Raw genomic sequence first — 22,470 nt, forward strand, 5'->3', positions numbered from 1 at the left:
GAGACTATTTAAAAGGGCTAAACGTGTATTTTAGCTCTTGAAATAATTTCATGTTACATGTTCTGCTCTCAGATTTACTTTATTTATGTTACTGGAGTTTTTTCTTCTGTGTCCAAACACCTTGCAAGTCCTGCCTCTTCACCAAAGCTAAATAAGGTTTTGGTACTAACAGCAAAAAGGAAAGAGTTCAGGGTCTGAAAAGCAGCCTAGAGAACTAGTTATTTTACTGCCACTCTGCTGGGGGGGGGAGAAAAAGGGGGGGGGGAAGCCAAATTGAACAAGGAGGTAGAGGCTTACTGATAGGGAATAACCCCTGTTTGCCTGATCCCAGGCTCTTCATGACTAATCTGTTCAAGTGTGTCAGATTAGTACTATTGTCTTTGTGTGTGTCATTTAAGAGATCAGCTCATTAATGTGACCATCTTCTCTAACTAAAATCAGAGCTATTGGTATCTCTGCATTGTTACAGAAAACTTAAATCAACTCATTTTGTCGGAAAGCTTTACAATATATTGTTAAAATTATAAGCTTATAAAATGTGCAGTGAAATCATTAGGAATACCCGGTGCATAGGGAGCTTGAGAGCTCGATTAACTTAAGCAATAAGCTTTGAAATGTTTTTATGAGACCTTTGGGAGCTGTATGGGAAACTSTAGACATCTTGGTGGAACACTGATAATTAGCATGTGGGTTTTTTTTTTTAATCTAAGACATCATTGTTTTCTCTTGTAGTATTTTAGAAATAGAGAGTCTTAAGGTCTTATTTTACTGTTATTACTGACAAGAGAATTGTCGCTGTACATAACAAACAGTTTCTTTTGCGGGGGGGGGGAAGGGGAGAAACAGGGTGTTTCCTGTGTAGTTTTAAAAAAATGCTTTGCCTAGATAGGGCTATATGAGGACCACCTTAATAAATGGTTTGTTTGGAACGTACTGTGATTTTCAGCCATAGCTAGGGCTCCAGAAAGAAGAGGTGGGAGGCTCAACTGTTCCTATGAAAAGGATGAGGGGTGTCATACTTAAAAATGCTGGTAATGTCAACGAAGGACACCCCCCCCAACACACACAAGAATTAATTGTGGTGATACAAAAGAATTAATTGTGGTGATAGCTTGTTTTCTTCTCTTTCCATCTTTGCAGGCATATGAAAGAAGATTTCCTACGTGTCCTCTAATACCTATGTTTGTAGCTAGTGACACTGTAAATGAATACAAGAGCGAGGATGAAGCTATCCATGTGATTGAAAGGCGCTGTAAGCTGGATATAGATGCACCACGGCTATTGAAAAAGGTATTTAGGTTTGAAGGGGATGTCTTTTACTTTTGTAAATCGTTTCACATGAATATTATACCTTGACAGAGTCTGTGATATCTTCCTCAGATTGCAGGAGTGGATTATGTCTACTTTGTCCAGAAGAATTCTTTGAACAGACGAGAGCGGACTTTGCATATCGAAGCCTACAATGAAACCTTCTCCAACAGAGTCATTATTAATGAGCACTGCTGTTACACAGTGAGTAACAGGCTCTTGATGGTGCTACAGATGGAATTAAGTCAGTGTTTAGATTTCGGGACTCAAGCAGAAGTTGGATTGTTCTTGGCTTTTGCCTTACGAAAAAAAATAACCAACACAACACCGTGAGTGATAATTGTTGTTAGTGCTAAATGTAACACGCTTGGTTGAAGAAACGAAGTAAGTTTGGCACCCTCCTTGTTGAGCACCTTCTTATATTGCAGAAGAACGTGACGTAATTTGCTGTGTTTGACAGCTCTGTTTAGGCAAGTCTGTGGTTTGTAGTGGCACAGTGGGCCTTGTTGAAGCTGATGATACCCTGACAGAGCTGTTAAAGGAAAGTTGAACATAGCTTATTTGCCTTCTGCTCAATTCCAAACATGCATCAAGTCAGCTATGTTTTAACCTAATTCTTTCCATCGTGGCTGTTCTTGGACTTCAATGCAGGCATTTTCTGATACAATGGAGTGTGGTGGTGTGCTTCCTGCTGTGGTCATGCTTTTTCTTTATGGCTTATCAAACACCCCGTAGGCTGATATGATACATGTTTATAGAAGTAATACTTGGAATGGATGTTAAAGGTCAAATCCTAGCTGGCAAAYGTAAGCCACTTATTTGCATTGCAGCAATCTTTTTAAGTGCAGGTAATAACTTAAATGTTTTGTGTTGTGTACAGAACCATGCTTAAAAGGTCAGTGGAAATCTAACCTRCTTGACACTGTTAACTGATTTTTTAAAAATTATTATTACTGCACTTATTTCCAAGGCCCAATCCCCATTTAAACCTCCCCTGCAATTTTTATGTGAAAGATCCCTTTAAACAAGGGAAGTGTTATACAAAAAAGTACACGTGGTAAATACATTCAAAACATGATGCTTCTGCCTGCCCTTACTCTATTCAGTCAAGTAATTAGCAATGCTTGGTAAATGCAGAATCGGAAACACAGTTCAAGAAGAAATTGTTTTTAAAACTTCCTTTTTAGTTAAATAAATTGTTGTGTAATTAAATTTATGATTGGACAGAAACATTCTTACAGACTGTTTTCACAGCTTGTACTCGTTTAGGTGGTACAGGCTCCCCTCTCCTGTCCCCAAAAGGCAGAAAGATGTAAAGGAGGGGAAGTGCTTCTTTTTTCTATAGTCGTCGTCTTGTAAAATGCATTAAACAGGCAAATAGATTCCAAAGGAAACAGTTGAAGTCCTGTTCCTTGAAGCTCTACGCATTAACTTAAGCTATATGCAGCAATATATGGCGAGGAACAGTCCCTCACTGGCAGTCGAATCAAATGTCTTCCACTTCAAGTTGATATTATTGCCTCAATATGTGAATACTGTTCCCAGTCAATTTTAGCATGTTGTGAGGGATGCTGGGGGGGATCTAAGACATCGGGACAATTGCACGCTCAGAAATCCAGCCTGAGGTTTTTATATAACCGTGATTTCAGAGCCAGATTGGAACATCCTTAGACAAATCTCTTTTAGCTGAAGAGAGTTTAGAAAACCACTTTCCTTGAGAGTAGTAGTGCAGACTGAAACTGCTTGTCATCTCTCAGCTAACTATGATATAAGCTAAGAAGAAAGTTGGGGATGCTCTAAACCTAAAAAGGCGAGAAAGTGGAAAAGGCATCCTTAGTAGCTACAAAATCCAGCTTGTTCAGCTGTGAACCCAATGAGCAGGTTACGCTTCTTTCTTTAGTATTATCGTGAGAGGACAAAGTAAAATACTTCTCTCTACGAAATATTAAGGTACTTTGTAGGTCAGTGAGGGAATGTTCTATTGCGGTATGCCTGTTGCAAGCACGTCTAGACTGCAGAGCTTGGAAATGCTTACGCTGTACTTGCTGCTGTCTATCAGCCTAACCTGCAGCAGCACAGAGGTCACTGTGGGCCACGCTACCGTGTTTCACAGATGGGCTGTGACTGTAGTGTAGACCTTCCTCAAGAATAAAATACTGTAAGTTGTACAAATGGGCTAGTCCATTGGCTCTTGACTGGTGCACTTCTCTTCCTCCCTCCCCTTCCTTTTTAAGGAGAAAATGTGCTGTGCTAGCCATGTGACTTTAGGAAGGCTTCTCAGCTTTTTGTTCTTCAGTCTTACCTTTTTCTATCTGTGTTCTGTAAAAGGAGCAAAAGACTGAAAATTCCACTTAGACATTTTTGACTATGTGAACCTGAAAAACATGAGACAATCATTTAAAACATTGTGAGAAAAAGAATACCAAAGGGGTAACTAAAGCGTATGGCCTCCTTTTAACTAACAGGTTCATCCTGACAATGAAGACTGGACCTGTTTTGAACAGTCAGCAAGTCTGGACATAAAATCTTTCTTTGGTTTTGAAAGCACAGTGGAAAAGATTGCCATGAAGCAGTACACCAGCAATATTAAAAAGGTGAGCTGAAAGTCATGAAGGAGGTGCCTGGCTTTAACTTATAAAAAGACAAAGTAGCTGCCATGAAGTAACAGATTGCTGCCCTGAAAAAGCTGGGCTGCTTGCCCTTTAGCCTAGGGCAATGTGTGTGTCTATTTGGAAGTGGAATCTTTAGAGACATCTGGACATTTAATGGGTTTCCAACCCAATTCTTTTTGTGTCTAAATGGGGATTTTTATTAGCTAAAGTAAAGCTTCCTTTTTGAAGGGAAAAGAAATAATAGAATACTACCTGAAGCAGCTGGAGGAAGAAGGAATAACCTTTGTTCCTCGCTGGACACCTCCCGTCGCATGTAAATTGGAGAGCAGCACATCCCACACAAGGCGACCAGTTTCCCCTGCCATTAATATACCGGAGTCTGCCACAAAGGAGGGCTTGAACAACAAGGAGATCCTCAACACCTCAAGCAGCCCTGCAGAGCCTACAGCAGGAACGCCTGATGGTACTGTTGTCTGACTTCTTTTAGCGAGGTTCTTTGTACTGTAGAGGCCCTCAGCACTGCACTCCTGATGTGCAGCTGAAAACCTTCACATTAATTCCTTTTTTGGTAACATTTAATGTTAAAGTGCAGGCTTGAAGAGCAGTAACCTGTGTGGGAGCTGGATAACTGTTACCAGCTGATCTTCATTAGTGAATGAAGATCAGACATGAGTGGAAAAGCTCTTCTCTCTGCTGTTGATTGGCTGGCAAATGAATAGCCTACTTCTTGCCCTGGAATTTGGGGATGGGTGTAACTTTAGTGATAATGGGGGAAGAAGGGGCTGAAGCTTCCCTGGATTCAGCCTTCTGTTATATCTTCCTTCCCCTATTGATAAGGAAATTTGGGACAGTTCTTGTGCTGAGAGGTTTAGTATCTAAGATCAAAGCTTCTGGGTGTGTTTCCAGAAGAAGCAAGTCTCATGGTACTGTGAATTGACAAATCTGAACGTACTAGGAAAATGCACTTGTAAATGCCTGATTTTAGTCCTTAGCTGCAGAAGGAGAATTAATCTATCAGGTGACTGTGTATTTTGGCTTGGTCTTGCTTTCACTGATTGAAAGAAACTTTATTCAAATTTTGCCTGTACAGAATGTGTCAAGGTGCGTAGTAGCAGTAGACAAGGCAACTTGCTGCTGAAAGATGAGCAAAGATTATTTATTTATTTATTTATTTATTTTTGCATTAAGCAGAAAACCTTAAACCAGAATTCAGAAGTTCTCACTTCCATGCAGCCAGACTTGGCTGAGGCTGCAGATAGGAGCAGCTGGTTTGCTACCTTAGGTATCAGCATATAAAATCATTTGCTATTGAACTAGGCCAGTTCATGACTGCTCTGATCATATGTACGTCTTCTTTTAGACAAGCTAGATGCAGACTACATCAAGCGTTATCTGGGTGACTTGACACCAATGCAAGAAAGCTGCCTCATTCGACTTAGGAAATGGCTGCAGGAGACGCACAAGGGCAAAGTAAGTTCTTGTTAGTCTCATGTGGCTCTTTATTCCAGAAAGTGTGAGATGCAAGGTGGGCTGGATGAAACATCATGCCACACTTCATCTGGCCAACTAGTCCTGGTAAGTGCCTCTCTTTGGTCAAGAGAGAGAAGCTCCTGCAGAAGCAGAACAGCTAAATTAAATCTCCGCACTGACAATAAAAGGAGTTTGTTGCAACTGTCCAGCTGATTTTGCTGACTGAGGTGCTTAAATGATTAGCGCAACTGCTTGCCAGAATGTCAGTAGTCCAGCACAGGGAAATGATGTCAGTTTTACAAGTCTGCCTGGTTCTACACTAACCTCCTTTTTACATTTTTTGGCCAAACATTCTTAAATCTATGTCCTAAAGTGCAGAATTGAAAGGGAGATAATATGACCCATCAGAGCACTGAAAGCAAGTTTGAGGGTGTATTCTCAGATTTTCCCATAGCTTGCAATGCACATGTATGTCTTGGCTTCCAGGCTTTCCTTTTACTCAGCAATGAAATGCAATCTGTGTTTTGTCCCTAGATTCACATGAATTGGACTAACTTAGTATGGTCATACAACTGTAAATGACCGAGTTAGAGGAGTTTCTGAAATTGTATCTCTCAAATCAAGGTAGCTGCAATACCTAATGGCACTCGTGTTTTTGTTGCAAACAAAGAACGATTCGCTTGAGTAACTTCCATTGTTATACTGTATACTGTCCTCTTGCACTGGCTCAGGGCTATAGCTTCTTCAGCTTCTGTTGTTTTCTCATTTGTCCGTATTGCAAACGTTGAATATGAAGTATCTTTTTTAATAGATCCCGAAGGATGAGCACATTTTACGATTTTTGCGTGCCCGGGACTTCAACATTGACAAAGCACGAGAGATTCTTTGCCAGTCGCTAACGTGGCGTAAACAGCATCAGGTAGACTATATTCTGGACACCTGGAACCCTCCTCAAGTCCTCCAAGATTACTATGCAGGAGGCTGGCATCACCATGACAAAGGTATGCTCTATACTGTAGATAGCAAAAAACATTTATATGTTCTGAATTAGAGGTGATAGTTGCTCTTCTGCTAACTAGAGATGGCTGGAGAGATTGGTGAAACTTCTCAGATATTATATATTAAATGCATTTAAATTGGTATTGCCAGCTCCTTAGTTGGTTGAGCTAGACTCCCAGGTCCTAATCTTTATCTGACTAATACCAGACATGACATGGAACTCTCTAAAGAGCTCTGCTTTGCCAGTAGCATGAAAAGGTTATTAATTGCGTTTCTACAGTGCTCTTGAGATACTTAGAAGAAGGATGTTATGCAGGTGATGAGTATTCTCTTTCAGTGATTAAAGGATGTTTGTAAATAAGTTTTATCTTTCTAATCAACTTATTCCTGATGTTGGCTATGTCTGCTGATGGCATAAATGAATACTTATTTGGCATCGCAATCAGTTTAATGGTAAGTGTAGTGCTACAAAAACACCAAGTAGAGCAGGTTTATTTAAGAAGACAAAAAGTTTTGGCTGATTTCACTCTGTATGGTGAGCTGTGGCCAGATCTTCAAACTATGGCCCCTCCCCACCCCCCAAAATCCTTCAGCTTGCTTTATCGTGCACTGATCTTGTTGCTACCACACGCACGTATCCGAAAAACTTGTCGGAATTTGTTGCTTGAGGCGGGGTGGACTCTTTTGAAAAGGAAATGATCTCTTGCTGCGAGTTATCTGTGTTCTCATTTAGTCTTTTCCCCACTAGGCACCATTGTTTCTGCTAGCTCTTCCTGTTACAAGAAGCGTTATGAAACAGGGCAGGAAGCTGTCAGCAATAGTGGCCAAGAGCCAGGAGCGCCAGGGAGAAGTTTAAGCACTGCGAGGCTGAAGAGTCTGAATGGCTCGCCCCTGCTGCTTTGGGTTTGACAAACCCCAAACCGAGAAAAAGGAAAATGAGAATATGCTTGTAGGTGCTAGGAAAAAGAATGCTGGGTGTGCCCTTCTTTTCCGTCAGTTCCTCGTCCTTGCTTCCCAAAATCGTCCTCCATCGATAGCATGTGACTGGGTCCGGCCAGCAAGGAGGAAGGCACAGAATGCTTCAGAAGGTTGTTTAATAGTTTCTGAGGAGTTCTGCAGTCTTGTTGCAAACTCTTCATTCTGCCCCTTGGGTCCTTTTGTCTCTTGTAGCACGCCCACAAGTAAAGCAGGGTTTGTCAATAGGAGAAACAGTAGGGACCTTCAAGCTGAGGAATTTTCTGTAATTTAAAATTTTGCAGTGGGTAGATTCTTTTTTAAAGCCCTCTCTTCTATTCTTCCATCTTTCCTCCCACATACGCAAAATGTGCCAAACTTAAGATAGCTGAATTCTTAGTAGCTTTTAGCACAAAAGCAAAGAAGGCAGCAGTTATAAAGCATATTGTCTTGAATGAGCTATTAATGCTAAAGAATGAAAATTATTACTTGTGCTTGTAATTAGTACGGATTTTTGTATATCTAAGTGGCTTTTATTTTGGTAAGAGTGCTTCAGTCAAACTTTTTAAATCAAAAAGCTCTAATGAATTATAAAATATACAGTGATAATACAACACTGTCAGTTAAAAGACATTCTTTCCTGCATCATTTGGGTGGAGCAGGGTTAGTAAACTATTAGTTTGTTTCTGCATGCATGTGCATCAGAGAGGGAGGGAGACCTGCTATGAAACTTAATAGCACTTTTTGTTCACCGTTTCAAAAGCTAAACGGTGCCTTCCAAGATAAATGTGCGTTTTAATGTTAAAATAACATTTTCTTTTAGACCACCTAATAAAATATAAGAGGCTCAGCAAACTTTCATGGTGGTAGTGTTGTAGCTGAATAAATAACTTGGTTTAGCTCTGCAAATATTTTTTTCTACAGTGTATCTTGACAGTTTCTTTCCCTGTGTCCTAAAGGACTTAATGATAATTTGATACTTCTCTTATTGCAGTTGTTGGAGGGAAATGAAGCTAAACACAGGCAACAGAACTTTGGGCAGATTGTTTTATGGAGAAAACTTTTTTTTGCATACTAGCATATTTAGCTTTATAAGTTGGTGATGATTAAGCTTGTGTACTAGATTAGGTGGAACAAAGCTTAAAAATATATCATAACTTTGGTGAGGACAGAGGATGTTTCACATAACTAGCTCCTTGAATATTACGAAGAGACAGAAATGCCCAATTTTGAGTCTCAGATTCAGCCAATGCAGTTGTTGTTTGTTAAAGCCTTTATCCTTGATGGTATCAGGATGCCCTGGTGTGCAGCAAGATGGCTGTGAAAAGACAAGCCTTGAACGCAGAGGGTCTCTCTGAAGCTCATCTCTGGAACAGATTCTGTTCTCACCAGGCTTAACCTGCATTAGTGAGGCTGTTTGCCAGTTCCGCATAATATTTAATGGCATAGCTGAAAGGTGTGACTTCAGCAAATACTGAAGAAAGCAGGTCTCTGGATTAACACTTTGCTGCCAGTAGYGCTCAGAACTCAATGCAATTGCCTTTCCAAAGAGGTCGCTGAGCTCTCTGGAGCAATATTACGGCATGTGTCGTGGAAAGCTTGCCTCCTTCGTTGCAAGTCGCTAGTTAGACTAACGGACTAAAGTTTTTCCTGCATCTTAGCTATGCTGCAAACTAATTGTAGTCCTGTGTCTTTGATTGTGTGTACCAAGATCTACAAAAGTACTTGCTGAAGTCCTTTGGACTTTCCTTGTAGGTAGGGGAAGTATTTTTGCATCAAGATGTCTCCGTTAAGCTTTGCAGTTTAGCTACAGGTCATCTTTTGATGTAGCCAGACAGGGTAAATTTTATATTGCCATCTGCTCCAGGAGCTGCCTCTTCAAGCTATACCTCAAGGTTTGAATGAACTATGGCTTGTTTCCATTTGGATTTTAGCATAAAGCTAGTTCACTCAATTTATCTATTATTGTAAAAATAAGTAATTTGCACTAAGGGTTATGCTGATCTATTTGTTCTTGTTGTTCAGATGGTCGCCCACTGTATGTGCTGAGATTGGGACAGATGGATACCAAAGGCTTAGTGCGAGCTCTTGGGGAAGAGGCCTTGCTTCGATACGTAAGTATTTTTGGAGCCAGCAAGTTGCTAACAATGTGATATTTTCATTTAGAAATTTCCTGCTCTGCCAGAACATTCATCACACTGGATATTTTGATGTACTCTCTGGCCGTCTGTTTTTGGTTTGACTAGATCTGAAAGCTCCTGGTAGCTGGTCTTCTGCATTCTTTCCAACTGCAAAACTGATGGCGGAAAGACGTAGTTCTTGGCAGCTCCTGTAGTTATTGGTTAGCATTTTCACAGATTCTTCTGCAGTTTGTGCAGTACTTCAAAGTTAAGTCTCTACATTTGTGCAGGAGAGAAAATGCCATGCTCGGATTTTTTTCCAAGCCTGTATTCCAAGGATAAGAATAGTTTATTTTTAAAGGAAAAGCACGTGCCTGTAATGTTAGCTTCTTTAAAGGCATCGCCCAGACTGACTCTTACTGTGGATCTGCTCGGTTTCCAAGCAGAAAGCTGGCAGCATTCCAAGTTCTGAAGAATTTTTTGACTCCAAGTACTAACAGTCATGGCCATAGTAACCACTAGAAGCAGGGGCTGAACTGTACCCTTTCTGCCTGCCAGTGGCATTTCCAGGCACATACTAAATTTTACTTGCTTGCCCTAGCTGTGTTTCAAGGTTACTTCCACTGACTTGAAAAGCAGCTTTAGTTTCTGAATAAGTGGGAAATCAAAGCTTAAAGGAGCAGAAGTGTAGAGAGGCAGGCTTCTTGTCTGTATCACTCTGGGTCTCAGCTTTCTAGAGGATATTGTTCACATGTTATCACTTTTATAGAAAGGCATGCTTATTTTACAACAAGCTAAACCAATGGGATAAATATAGTAATTTCTAGTTTATCCTTTGGAAGAGGTTGGTGCGAACGCACTGGGTAGAACTCTCTGCTGTAGTATTCAAGTAATGTGCAGGACCTTAGTATATTTTAATCTTTGTAATCCTTCTAGAAATCATTACTCCTAAATCCCTTACATATATATATTTTTTCACCTAAGTTAGTTTATGGTGGCCTGAGCTTGTAGTTTTGATTAGGCTTCAGTTATGAACATTTTTTTCTTTATTCCACCTGCTCAGTTTTGGCCTTTCTTCTCTAAAAAGTGTGTTTTCTTGTACAGGTTCTTTCCATAAATGAAGAAGGACTGAGGCGATGTGAGGAGAACACAAAAGTATTTGGCAGGCCAATAAGGTAAAGTAGCAGAATCGGGGGTGGGAGGGGGAAGGAGAAAGGAACATCAGGCAGTGTGACACTGCTCAATTTATTAAATGGACCAAGCAAAGGGTAGGCTCTCTCTCTCACATGGAGACACACGTATAGTTATACTTAACTGGGACCCACCCCACTTGCCACTTCAGTGAGTCGGCACAACCAAACCCAGGGGGGAACGCAACACGTGCTCCCAGTCTGTTTTGTGCTCATAACGGTTCCACCTGGAGTACTCTGCTTCTGTGCAGTGTTGGATGTCTGCAAACCAACGCACCCCCCACTTCCCTTCTCTATTTCTAGAGGGTTTTATAGCCAGGAGTGGAAGGGAGTGGAATGAGTGGAGGACTTGGCCCTGTGATGAAACAACATTTCTTGGACTCTGTTCAATTTCTGACTCCTTCCCTTAATCCATAAAGTTTCGGGGATGCATGTGTCTGCTTGTCTTTTTGCTGTTAGAGGGCTTGCTGTCTTAGCTCTCAGTGGGAAATCAAATCCAAAAGATGGGTTTCATGTGTATAAACTATGAACTTATACTGCCCACTGGACCTTTGTTTGTAGAAGTGGTCCTCTGAGCTTTACGATACCTACATATTAAATATTTAATAAGTGAAACAAAGAAGGGTTTGCTGCTTCATAGAATCCTTGGGCATTGCTTCATGTTGGTAGTTGGTGCAGCACAGCTGTAAATCTTGAATCCATGCCTGGGGCGAGACCTGAACTTGGAAAGTAACTAAAGCATATGCTGAAGCTCTCAGTATTTAGTATTAAGAATCCATCTCTTACAGAACAAGCATCCCTCAGTGAGATCTGACAACAGAATTAGCTTTGAAGTGCAGTGGCACTCTTAAAGGACACTCTCTTAATATAGGAAATCTGCACCTTGAATGTTAAATTGTTTCTTAGCAGTGTGGCCACTTAATTGCTTTCCCAGTAAAAGTAATGATTTAGCATTTGGGCAGGGTGATGACGGCATCTTGTGTTGGCTGGAGCCTGGAGTCCGAAATGTCCATGGGGAGATGTGAATGATGTGTAAAGTGATCCTTGTATGTACTCCATAAGCATGCTTGGCATGCTGTAAGATAAGATGGAAGGAACCAAAACACACACATGCAGTGGAGTCCACACATTTCAGGACGCTGGATGTTTGAATAAAAAAGGAGAGTTATGACGCCACTGATTTCTCTCTCCCCCCCCCCTTTTTTTATTGTTATTATTTTTTCTCTCTCTCTCTCAAATTCAGTGCTTGGACCTGTCTAGTAGATCTAGAAGGCTTGAACATGAGGCATTTATGGAGACCTGGTGTCAAAGCATTGCTAAGAATCATTGAGGTGGTTGAAGCCAATTACCCTGAGACTCTGGGCCGTCTTCTTATCCTGAGAGCACCACGAGTATTTCCAGTTCTTTGGACGCTGGTATGTCTGCAATTCCAGGTCTTCCAYGGTGCCCTCAATACACTGCTACATGCTTTCCGTTGGTATAAGCGCTTTTAAAGTCAGGCTTTAGAAACAGATATAAGCAGGAAATGTTACCACTTGGGCACATCACTTTCAGAGGATTCCTGATTCCTAGAATGGATGTAAAAGCGCCACCTGACAACTTAGCTTCTTTATAATGTGAACTTTGCATAACGACGGCGGCAACGCTTAATGTGATAAAACTGATTCCATCTGAATTTACTCAAGAAAAATCTGGTAACCTGATCTATTCTGTTTTCCACTGTTTATAGGTTAGTCCATTCATTGATGACAATACTAGGAAGAAATTTCTTATTTATGCTGGAAATGACTACCAGGGTCCTGGGGGACTGCTGGATTACATTGATAAAGAAATTATCCCTGATTTCCTTGGTGGAGAGTGCATGGTATGTGTTTCCCCCCCTCCTCCCATCCCCCCCCCACTCCTCTAAACAAGCAAGCCTAAAAACACAGAATAATTGTGAGTGTAATTTGGAGTGTAGTCTTCAGTCTGCTACAAATCATTTGGGGGGGCCTAAGATGTAGGACTCCTGGGTTAGAGTTTTATTCTGGATCCACTTTAAAAAGAGAAATACAGTATTTCTTCACAACAAGTCTCAGATGACTAGCAAAATACCTGGGCGTGGTTAAAAACCAGAGTCCTCACTGTTACCTATCAATTTAAGTTCAAGCAGACATGCTGGCGCAGCACTGAGCAAGAAGAGGATTGCATTCCTTGATGTATCATGATAATCATACAGCTGAGGTTCTGCATGAGCCCAGTCAGTTTTGTATACAGTGTTTGATTATTTCCAACAGTCTCGAGGTACAGGGAGGTTTTAGACAGACTGAAGAGTGTAAACTGCTTTCTAAAAACTTTAATACAAATCAAGCAGAAATATTAAATACAGGTATGCTATGAGTTACCTAAATATTTTAAGTTTTTTAATTTTTCTTAAAGAATCTTGAGTAATCTATAAAATCGTGTACCTTTTAAGCTGTTTGGTTTTAATGCTTGGATTTGGTTTTTGTCATTGTTGGTCAGAATTTCAGAGGGAAGTTGCTGAGAAGGAGGACCAAACTGTGAGCTTCAGAACCACAAAGGATGATTGTAAACCAGTGTGTTATCACAATTTTCTAGCTCTTTGCTATATGAAAGAGAAGTTCAGGTCCATTGTCTTTGTCAGTCCTGCCTCTGCTTCATGTCATTACTAGGAATATCAAGGTCTTTTCAGTATAGGCAACTAGCACCACTATGAAGCTCTCTTCTCTTGAGGACCTTTGAGCAGCTTACTGTTGTTAAATTTTTGAAATATTCTAGGCACCTATATATCAAATCAGTTGCTTAATTAAGAGGATCTGAGCAGCAGCTTTTGAAATATGTCAGTGTGGTTTCACAGAATCACAGAACGCTTGAGGCTGGAAGGGACCATTAAAGATCATCTAGTCCAAGCCCCCTGCTCAAGCAGGGTCACCTACAGCAGGTTGCCCAGGACCCTGTCCAGGCAGCTTTTGAATATCTCCAAGGAAGGAGACTCCACAGCCTCTCTGGGCAACCTGTTCCAGTCCTCAGTCACCCTCACAGTAAAAGAAGTTTTTCCTTATGCTCAGAGGAAACTTCTTGTGTTTCAGTTTGTGCCCATTGCCTCCTGTCCTATCCCTGGGCACCACTGAAAAGAGTCTGGCCCCATCCTCTTTGTACCCTCCATTCAGATATTTGAAGGCATTGGTAAGATCCTCCCTCAGTCTTCTCTTCTCCAGGCTAAACAGTCCCAGCTCTCTCAGCCTCTTCGCATATGCGAGATGCTCCAGTCCCTTAGTCATCTTACTGGCCCTCTGCTGGATCCGTTCCAGTAGCTGCATATCTCTCTTGTCCTGGGGAGCCCAGAACTGGACGCAATACTCTAGGTGTGGCCTCACCAGGACTGAGTAAAGGGGAAGGACCACTTCCCTCAGCCTGCTGGCAGTGCTCTTCCTCATGCAGCCCAGGACACCATTGGCTGCCTTTGCTCCAAGGGCACATTGCTGGCTCATGGTTTCTGTCTATGTGTGTGAGATGAGTTGGTTTTTTGGCTAGAGGTGCCTGGAACTGCACTTGGTTTCGTTGCTTGCATCTGTGTGAAGACATAGGATGGCAGCGTAAGATCCGTTCTCTAGTCTTTCTCCTCCATGGCGACAAGATAAGAGGTTAGCAATATCCAACATGATAGACTCTAATGTTTTACAGTCTACCCCTCCAATTTCAAATGTTCTGGATGTTCAGAAGCACCAGTGTTCAAATTACCTTAAACAGTCTACTAGGCCAGCAGGAGCTCCATTGCCACTCTCAGTGGCCATGTAATACCACTGGTTAAACGTGTCAAAATGGTACTGTATGTTCTTAACGGAGATGGTTATTTTTATTCCCATTCTGACTATGTATGTGTAGTAGTCTTAACTGTCCAAGCAAAGCTCATGATCAAACAAGATTATATTGAGGCATACGATTCCCATATGCTTGGGCCCATTTGAAGGTAACTCGTGCTAACTACTACGCTTTATTGGCCAGCGTCACTGCCACCTAATCAGAAGAGCCTGTGTAACCTAAGAGAACTAACTAATACCATAAGGAGCTCAGGGAAATATGTGGCACATCTGCTAGCAGGGCGCCACGAATAGTCTGGTCTCATATGCATGGTATGCACGTATACTGGGATCCATGTTGACCACGACACGCTGAAACTTTGTCTTACTGCAGGGTATCAGTTCCCTCGTCTTATGACTTGAACAGTTTCTTCTTGCCTAGACGTGGGAGTCAATTGACTGCATTATTCTAACATCTCAGTGATACTGTAGGTTTGTCTTTTTCTTTGTGATGTTTTTGACAATGCAAATTCACAGGCGGGATAAAGGTGTAGGAATGCAGCGCAGACATTTTCTGGAGCCTCCATCACTTGCTTCCCCCACCCTGTTTTTAACTCAGCTTTGTGAAAACATGATAATTTCAGGCTTGCTAGTTTTTTAAGTCCCTGTTACATTTTGTAGATTAATTTCTGTATCTTTCATGAAAATTCATCCAGTTCTGTTATATCAAAATACAGTCTCAAATTATAATGTAGCACTCCTGTGTTAGCGTTTTGGAGCGAAGCATGTGTTTATCTTCAGTGGGCTGCTTTTTACAGCAGCAGTAGCTTTCAGTGGAGAGAGTTGGTGCTATCTAATTTGAAACTTGAGAAACTGGCAAAATCCACTGCTTAAGTAAGCAAAAGTGAATGTTGCCAGAAAGCAAATTGCTACAATACTTCCTGCCAGTCACAGACAATAACAGAGTCTCTTTCTTTTCTTCTTTACTTCTGGATATTTGAACAAAAATGACTTCTCAAAGGCCCTTTCGACCCTCTCTTTTGTAATTCGGTTATCTAATGTTTCTGCTGCCCCAAACAATTCTGTGTAACCTGTTCCTGAGTAGATCACTAGAGAATTCTTTTTAAAAAGAAAATTGCTTAGGGAAGTTGTGTCATCTGTTCCAGTACTCAGCTCTCATGACTGTTGTAACTTGAAAAACTGTTACCTTCCTCATTGCAATATCTTTTTACCTGCTTTGAAACTGTTACTGTACCTTCCCCTCCATCTTTACTCCTTACGTTTAGAAGCCCCAGTCCTTTAAGGTCTTTGTAGGCTATATTTTCTTAGACTTTGTGTCATTATTGCTGCTCTCCTCAGCATTCTTAAGTGGCTTATATCTTACCTCAGTACAGGCCAGTATAAGCAATGACTGTAGCATTTGCACAGCTGCTTTCTGTAATGACTGTTGTTGTGTTTATTAATCCTGGTGCCTGGTTCTGCAAACTCACAAAAACAGATCATAGCAGCTATTTTATTGGAATATATAAAATAAATAAATGTAATGTACAAGCCATAAAATTATTTTCAAATTGTCCATACCTCATTCTTCAGAACATTGGCTGAATGTGAGTTTTCATTTCTGAGACTAGTACGCAGAGATTATAACAGTGTGAGGATGTATGGAGGGAATACTTATTAATGGCTCTGCTCATGTTTCTAGTGTGAAGTTCCAGAGGGTGGGCTGGTTCCCAAGTCCCTCTACCGGACAGCAGAAGAGTTGGAAAATGAAGACATAAAGCTTTGGACTGAAACAATATACCAGTCTGCAAGTGTCTTCAAAGGAGCTCCGCATGAGGTATGGTTGCAATCTACCCTTCTTTTCTTTCAGCTGAGTCCTCTGCTCTGGAGTCTGGCTTTTGCCAGAGCCTGGTAGTTAGGACCATCTGATGGGGAAGCAGGGATTCAAGCCCTCCTAAACAGATAAAGTCTTTAAATCAAGGTCTCTCTCTCCCTGTGTTTGGTCTAACTTCAAGGATAGGCAGTGCTGCTGGGCTCCTGTTCATTTATGAACTTGGTGCTGCTCTTTCTCATGATGTGACTGAGAATGCCCAGTGGATCATGCTTCCCCAGGCCTCATCTAGCTTAAGAATTAGATTGAGTTGTTTGTGCAGAGGGGTTTTTAAGCATGTGCTGGTAGGTACATTAAAACACGATGGGAACTTTGTGGTCCAAAATGAGGCACGTGTAGTCTGAATGTAAGTCCAGGGCTATGCATCACTTGATAGTTGCCAGTCTGGCAAACTGTGGGCTGCATGCGCTGCAGCAGAAGTTAAGCTCCATAACTCTTGGCTAAGGGACTATTAGGCAAATGCAATGGGGAGTTTGTGTAGCTGTTGCTATTAACACAAAACCTGAAGAGAAGGCCAGTTGTCTGAGTAATAATTACTGCTTCACATTGTTTTATCTAATCTTAATGTTGAGGTGTCTTAAGAGGGTAGGGTTTCTTAAGAGTTCTCCGTTAAGAGAGTACTGGTACATAATAATGCTTTAGCAGCTGAAGTTTGTGACCATTTCTGGTATCATCTTGTTGCCATTTAGAGAATATCATTGCTTAGAAGGACACCGCTTTGAATGGAATGGATGACAAAGACAAATGATGTTCTAAGAAACTAGTTGAGAGCTTCTGAAGGTCATGTGTTAAATAAGGACACTCCATAGAGAGAGAACTTGTATCTAGAATGCCTTTTGATAGTCTAAATTAAGCCCAGAAACACAAAGCTCTGTTCTTCTATCTTCTTCTCTTTTTCTGGTAAGAGCTTCTGCCTTTACTAAGCAAATTACTATTTTCCAATCCGACTGTTCCCCTGTCACAGGTTCTCATTCAGATTGTGGATGCCTCATCTGTGATCACATGGGATTTTGATGTGTGTAAAGGCGACATTGTTTTTAACATCTTTCATTCCAAGAGAGCCCCACAACCTCCTAAAAAGGACTCTCTGGGAGCTCACAGTATTACATCTCCTGGTGGGAACAATGTCCAGTTAATAGACAAAGTCTGGCAGTTGGGGCGTGATTACAGTATGGTGGAGTCTGCCCTTATCTGCAAAGAAGGGGAGAGCGTGCAGGTAAGACTGCTTAATACTAAGGCTTGTTCCAAAACTGAATGTTCTAATTCACCAATGTTATTGATGACTTGCAGCGATGATTCAGCTCTGAGCTATCTGCTTCCTTTTGGCCAACATTTCAGCTTATGTTCCTAGCAGAATGCTGCAAAGAAGGGGAGGGTAGTACTTGCATGGGATCTGCTGTGAAGGGAAGGTCGCATCAGTCTGAGTGATTGAGATTGATCAGCAAGGAATGTAGGGAAGCCACCTAGAACATAGTGCACATCCAGAAAGTAGTAAGACTTTATGCTGCAATTTTGACTGTTACTTTCTGAAGAAACCAGGCTGTGTTTGAAGAATACCATAATGCCTTACCTCAATAACGAGAGAAGTCTGGAAATTAAGACCAGCTTTCTGTGTGTTTATCCCTCTACCGAGCAAATTAGGCAGGTCCCTATGGCCAAAGTTCCTAAAGTTTTTATGGCAGTTGCAACCTCTCCTTTAATTACCAAATTGGACACTTATGTGCAGCACACTTGCGATCACACACTGCAGCTGCTGTTCCTTTTGACCTGAAATGAGAGTTCAAGAGCCTTTGACAAAGGAGCTCCTTAAGTTATTTAATTGGAGGTATTAAACTTTGGAAATGTGGGCAGTGACCTGTTGAACTGTGCCATCTCTTTCTGTGAGGTGGGAACCTTGACTGCTATTTTCATATCCTCAAGAGACAGCCATTAATGAAAATAAATAGGAAAAGTGGATATTGTTTTAAAAACGGGCTTTGTTGTTTTAATGTATTTAAATTCTAACCCCTTGACAATATACAAAGCAGGAGGAAGCTCTGGTTTTCTCTGTAAGCATGTTGTGTGAGGAGAGCCCAGATGACTGGTGCTGCCAGTTGGCTGAAGAGCTGAAAAATTGGCACTGGAAAAAAATTACAGGCATGTAGGCAGTAGTTTTCCTAAGCTTGGAAAAGGTATCTCAAGCCTACAAATCTTTGACTGTGTTAAGCAAGTTAATTTTCAATTTTTGCTGTGGTTGTTTCCAGGGATCACATGTGACCAGATGGCCTGGCTTCTATATTCTCCAGTGGAAATTTCACAACATGCCTGCCTGTGCTACAACCAACCTGCCTCGTGTGGATGATGTACTAGCATCTCTACAGGTCTCCTCTCATAAATGTAAAGTGATGTACTATACAGAAGTAATAGGATCAGAAGATTTCAGGTATGTCTGGCCAACGTCGATGAAGGTCAGCCAATGTGAAACCCTTCTGATGCAGCTCTTGCTGTACTTAGAGAAACAAGCCAGTACCAAGTCCACTTAAAAGAAATGCAAATAATTTGTGAGGTTTTGCATTTTCTGATGGAGTATCATTAGATTTATAAACAAAGCTAGATAACCTTTAATAGACCTCAAAAAAAAAAAAAATCCAACCGGTATTGGCATTGGGGACAACTAATGTCAAAATTAGTTATTTCATTCTAATCATTACTGAATACTTTGCTCAGTTCTAAAAGCACTGTGCAAGTTGTTGAGCTTGGCAGGTTGTCATGCAGAAACTGATGCAACTCAAAGTGGAATTGAGTCAGTACAGTTGCCTGCCAGTGATATACTTGGCTGAAGCTACTTCTCGGGCTCTTGGATCAGCATCTGTTTTTTGCAAGAAGGCATTCTGGTGCGCACATTATCTTATATGATGACAAAAGAAAGCTTTTGAGCATCTGCACCAAAATCATTGTTACATGCTTTATTCGGTGTGCAAACAGAATATAGATATGCAGCAGAAATCAAAATCTTCGTGTGTTCCGAAGCTTAAAACTTGTTTGCTTTTATTGCAGAGGATCTATGACCAGCCTTGAATCGAGCCACAGTGGATTCTCCCAGCTCAGTGCTGCCACAACCTCTTCCAGCCAGTCCCATTCCAGCTCCATGATTTCCAGGTAGTGCCACAACAGATGAAAAGCGAATGGATGAGATGGCTGGACCCTCGCCTGTGGCAGCTGACTGCAATACAGCATATTCAACTGGCAATTGCGCAAAAAAAAAAAAAAAAAAAAAAAAAAATCGAAAAAGGAAAAAAAACCCACAAACACACAAAATCAAAAGCTTTTTATAGATAGTAAAGTAGCTGTTTGAATTTTAAACTTAGTGGTTTTGGTCCTTGTTAGCTCCAACAGCTCGTCTCCTAACTTTAACCCTTTATCCTAACTCAGCCATAGGTATGTGCACTTGCACAAATCCTAACTTTGAACACAAGGGCTCTCGTGGAAGGAAAAATAATCAGTGCATCAGTTTAAGAATAATTTTTTTAAATTGTGTAAATGTTAAAAAGCAAAAAAAGAGAAAACCCTACCAAAAATGCTCCATAGTGCATTAGAAATCAACTGCAAGTCTCCTGTCAGGACATTCCTTGCCACCTTATGAAATCCCCTGTGATCTTCCAGTGCTGCAAACTGTCCTCCCATTGCCACTAAGTGATGTCTGAGACAAAGAAAAGCAGTTGCTGGGTACTCGATTTTTGAGTCCCTTTTTTTCAAGGCATGCCCACGGAGCCGTGGACAGGCTGTTAACACTAATACCTTTTGTATGAGCACATTGTTGGGGAATTTCAGCTCTGGGTATTGATGGGTTAAAGCAATTCACATTCTTTCCTTGGATTTGCACTTGAAGCACTGTGGAGAGAGAGGCAGAGAGCAGGCTCTCCCTCGCTGTGTCACACTGGACTGGTCTGGGGCCTTGTTCCCAGGTTTGTGCTGGAGCTTCACTCCACCTACCTAGTACACTCCACATTAATTCATTTTAGTGAGACTCTGCTGTTATCAGGAATATAAGCAGAGTCTAAGCTTGCTTTTCAGATCAGTCCAAAGGAGGTATGGCTTACATCCTTCCTGCATACTTCTCGATCCCTGTTGCCTCCTATCCTTCCCTGTGTATATCAGAAAAAAAGCAGAGCTTTACATAGACAGGGAGCACAGGGATCTTCATTATAAGTGATGCAGTAAAAGAAACTCTCAGCAGTGCCTACTCTACCATTTTCACTGCTGCTACTGCAGTAGTGAATTGCCATTGTGGATTTTTGTCCCTACTATACCCAGGCCCAAGCAGTCCTACTTGAACTCTTTTTGTAAAGTTAGTTCAGGTATTCCACTCTGGGCCCCCTCGCCCAGGCACGGCAACGAGTTACTAAATCTCCAAGGCACAAAAGACTTAAGTGCTGAGCAAAAAGGATGTCATCAGGCAACTACAGACCATAACCTGGTAGTGGAGCCGTGAAGATTTCTGTGTGGAGCACAGCAGGAGTTGCCTAGTTAGACCACTGGTCTGTCCTTACCCCCTTAAAGAGCTAAACTCTTCCTCTAGGCAAAAGGAGCTGCTGTTGCTGCTGCGGACCTTGCTAGAAAGCTGCATAGGCTCTTGAAAGTCTTGCAGTAGTCTTGAGGAGACAGTAGTGTTGTCGGTCATTGGGAGAGGAGCTTGCTGAGGTCTTGCGCTTTCAAAGCAGAACTCAAGATACTGGATGCCCTGCCTGAGGAAAGCTGGTCCTGAACTCAGTATAAATATATATTTTTTAACTGCAAAGCTTCTGAGAGGCAGGTTACTAACCTCTTAACTAGAAACACCTCTCCTGCAGACCAGTTCTGGCCATGAAACGTGGCAGATGAAGCTGACAAAGCTTTATTTTAGTAACAAATTGAGCAACAGTGCTGAGTCAAGTCTCCTTAATCTTCAATCAAGTCTCCTTAAACTTACCAGACTGGTCAGTTTTGTCTTTTTTTGCCTTTAAAACTCAGAGGTGGAGGTTAGACTGTCGCCTTGGCTGCCAAAACCTGCTGTTGTGTGAGGCGGACCACCGCTTAGGTGTTAAACTGCTCCCCCAGCAGCGTCTGCCCGGCAGGCAGAGCCACGTGCTGTGGTTCGCGTGCCGCTTGCGCACACTGTCTGTCTAGTAGGAAGCCAACTCGCCGAAGAGGTGGTTTGATTCTTGCCGTGCAGGAGCCAGTATTCCCAGGCACGGGGGAGCTAACGCAGCAGGAGAAACTATGAGACTTGACTTAATGTCACTTGTGGCTCTTTCCAAGTGCCACTTTCCATTTACTGGGCTCTAAGGGTTCTGCCTTGAAGATGGTCCCCGTTCTTTCCTTCTTTCTTTCTTTCTCTCTCTCTCTCTCTCTCTCCCTCTCAGATGGCGATTTTGCTGACAACTGTAAAGAAACTGCTTCATTCGACACTCCACATCTGTCCAGAGGTGTCTGGCTTTGTAGACCTTTTGAGTTGCAGCCACTTTCCAAGTCTGAAGATCAGTTTTGTTTTTCACTTGAGCTGGCTCAGAAGTGGCACTTTGGGTTTTTCCTCCTGTAAATCTGACACATCTTTCAGAGCTCAAAGCACATGACAGCACAAACAGCTGGGGAGATAAAATTCCAGAAAAAACCCAAGACTTAATTCTCCTCTAAGTGAAGTGCTGTGCAATATGACTTGATCATTGCAGTGTGACTAATTTCCCATAGCCTGGTCTTTTTTTCTGTGTGATATTACTGCTATTCTTAGTTCTCTCTGCCAATGACCGTTCTGTTGGCTCTTTTTCCCCCCCTGTTATCAGTGTCTCTCTGCACTTCCTTGTCTGTATTCATGAATCGCATATCAAATTCTGTAAATGTTTTGTATACATAATACCTCATTCTTGGTAATAAAACACAAATAGTCTTTAAAAGATTTTTTTTTATTGTTATCAATAATAAATGTGAACTGTTTGGAAAAAAAAAAAAGGCTTGGACTCTTCATTTCATTCATCTAGATGCAAAAACTTGAAATTTCCAGGTCACTGAATGTGCTGAAAGCGACTCTGCTAGAGCTGGAGGCTTTGCGAGCGCTGTTCCTGCAGAAGCAGGAGGCACTTCAGCACCCTGCCGCTGTGGAGCCGTTGGGGC

General features: G+C 41.6%; 1 protein-coding gene across 1 annotated transcript in view; it reads left to right on the forward strand.

Annotated features, from left to right (window-relative positions):
* Positions 1 to 19,632, forward strand: part of SEC14L1 (SEC14 like lipid binding 1) — a 42,208-nt gene extending 22,576 nt beyond the window's left edge. Inside the window, exons 3-16 of the mRNA XM_026068555.1 lie at positions 1,141 to 1,290; positions 1,381 to 1,512; positions 3,774 to 3,902; positions 4,149 to 4,383; positions 5,281 to 5,390; positions 6,202 to 6,391; positions 9,369 to 9,457; positions 10,568 to 10,638; positions 11,897 to 12,068; positions 12,383 to 12,517; positions 16,156 to 16,290; positions 17,309 to 17,560; positions 18,588 to 18,766; positions 19,381 to 19,632. Of these exons, the coding sequence (XP_025924340.1) occupies positions 1,141 to 1,290; positions 1,381 to 1,512; positions 3,774 to 3,902; positions 4,149 to 4,383; positions 5,281 to 5,390; positions 6,202 to 6,391; positions 9,369 to 9,457; positions 10,568 to 10,638; positions 11,897 to 12,068; positions 12,383 to 12,517; positions 16,156 to 16,290; positions 17,309 to 17,560; positions 18,588 to 18,766; positions 19,381 to 19,486 (2,085 nt within the window). The 3' untranslated portion in view covers positions 19,487 to 19,632. The remainder of the gene's footprint in view (positions 1 to 1,140; positions 1,291 to 1,380; positions 1,513 to 3,773; positions 3,903 to 4,148; positions 4,384 to 5,280; positions 5,391 to 6,201; positions 6,392 to 9,368; positions 9,458 to 10,567; positions 10,639 to 11,896; positions 12,069 to 12,382; positions 12,518 to 16,155; positions 16,291 to 17,308; positions 17,561 to 18,587; positions 18,767 to 19,380) is intronic.
* Positions 19,633 to 22,470: the final 2,838 nt, after the last annotated feature.

This window comes from Apteryx rowi, unplaced genomic scaffold (genome assembly GCF_003343035.1).
Source record: "Apteryx rowi isolate R43461 unplaced genomic scaffold, aptRow1 scaffold_275, whole genome shotgun sequence".
Lineage (NCBI taxonomy): Eukaryota > Metazoa > Chordata > Aves > Apterygiformes > Apterygidae > Apteryx > Apteryx rowi.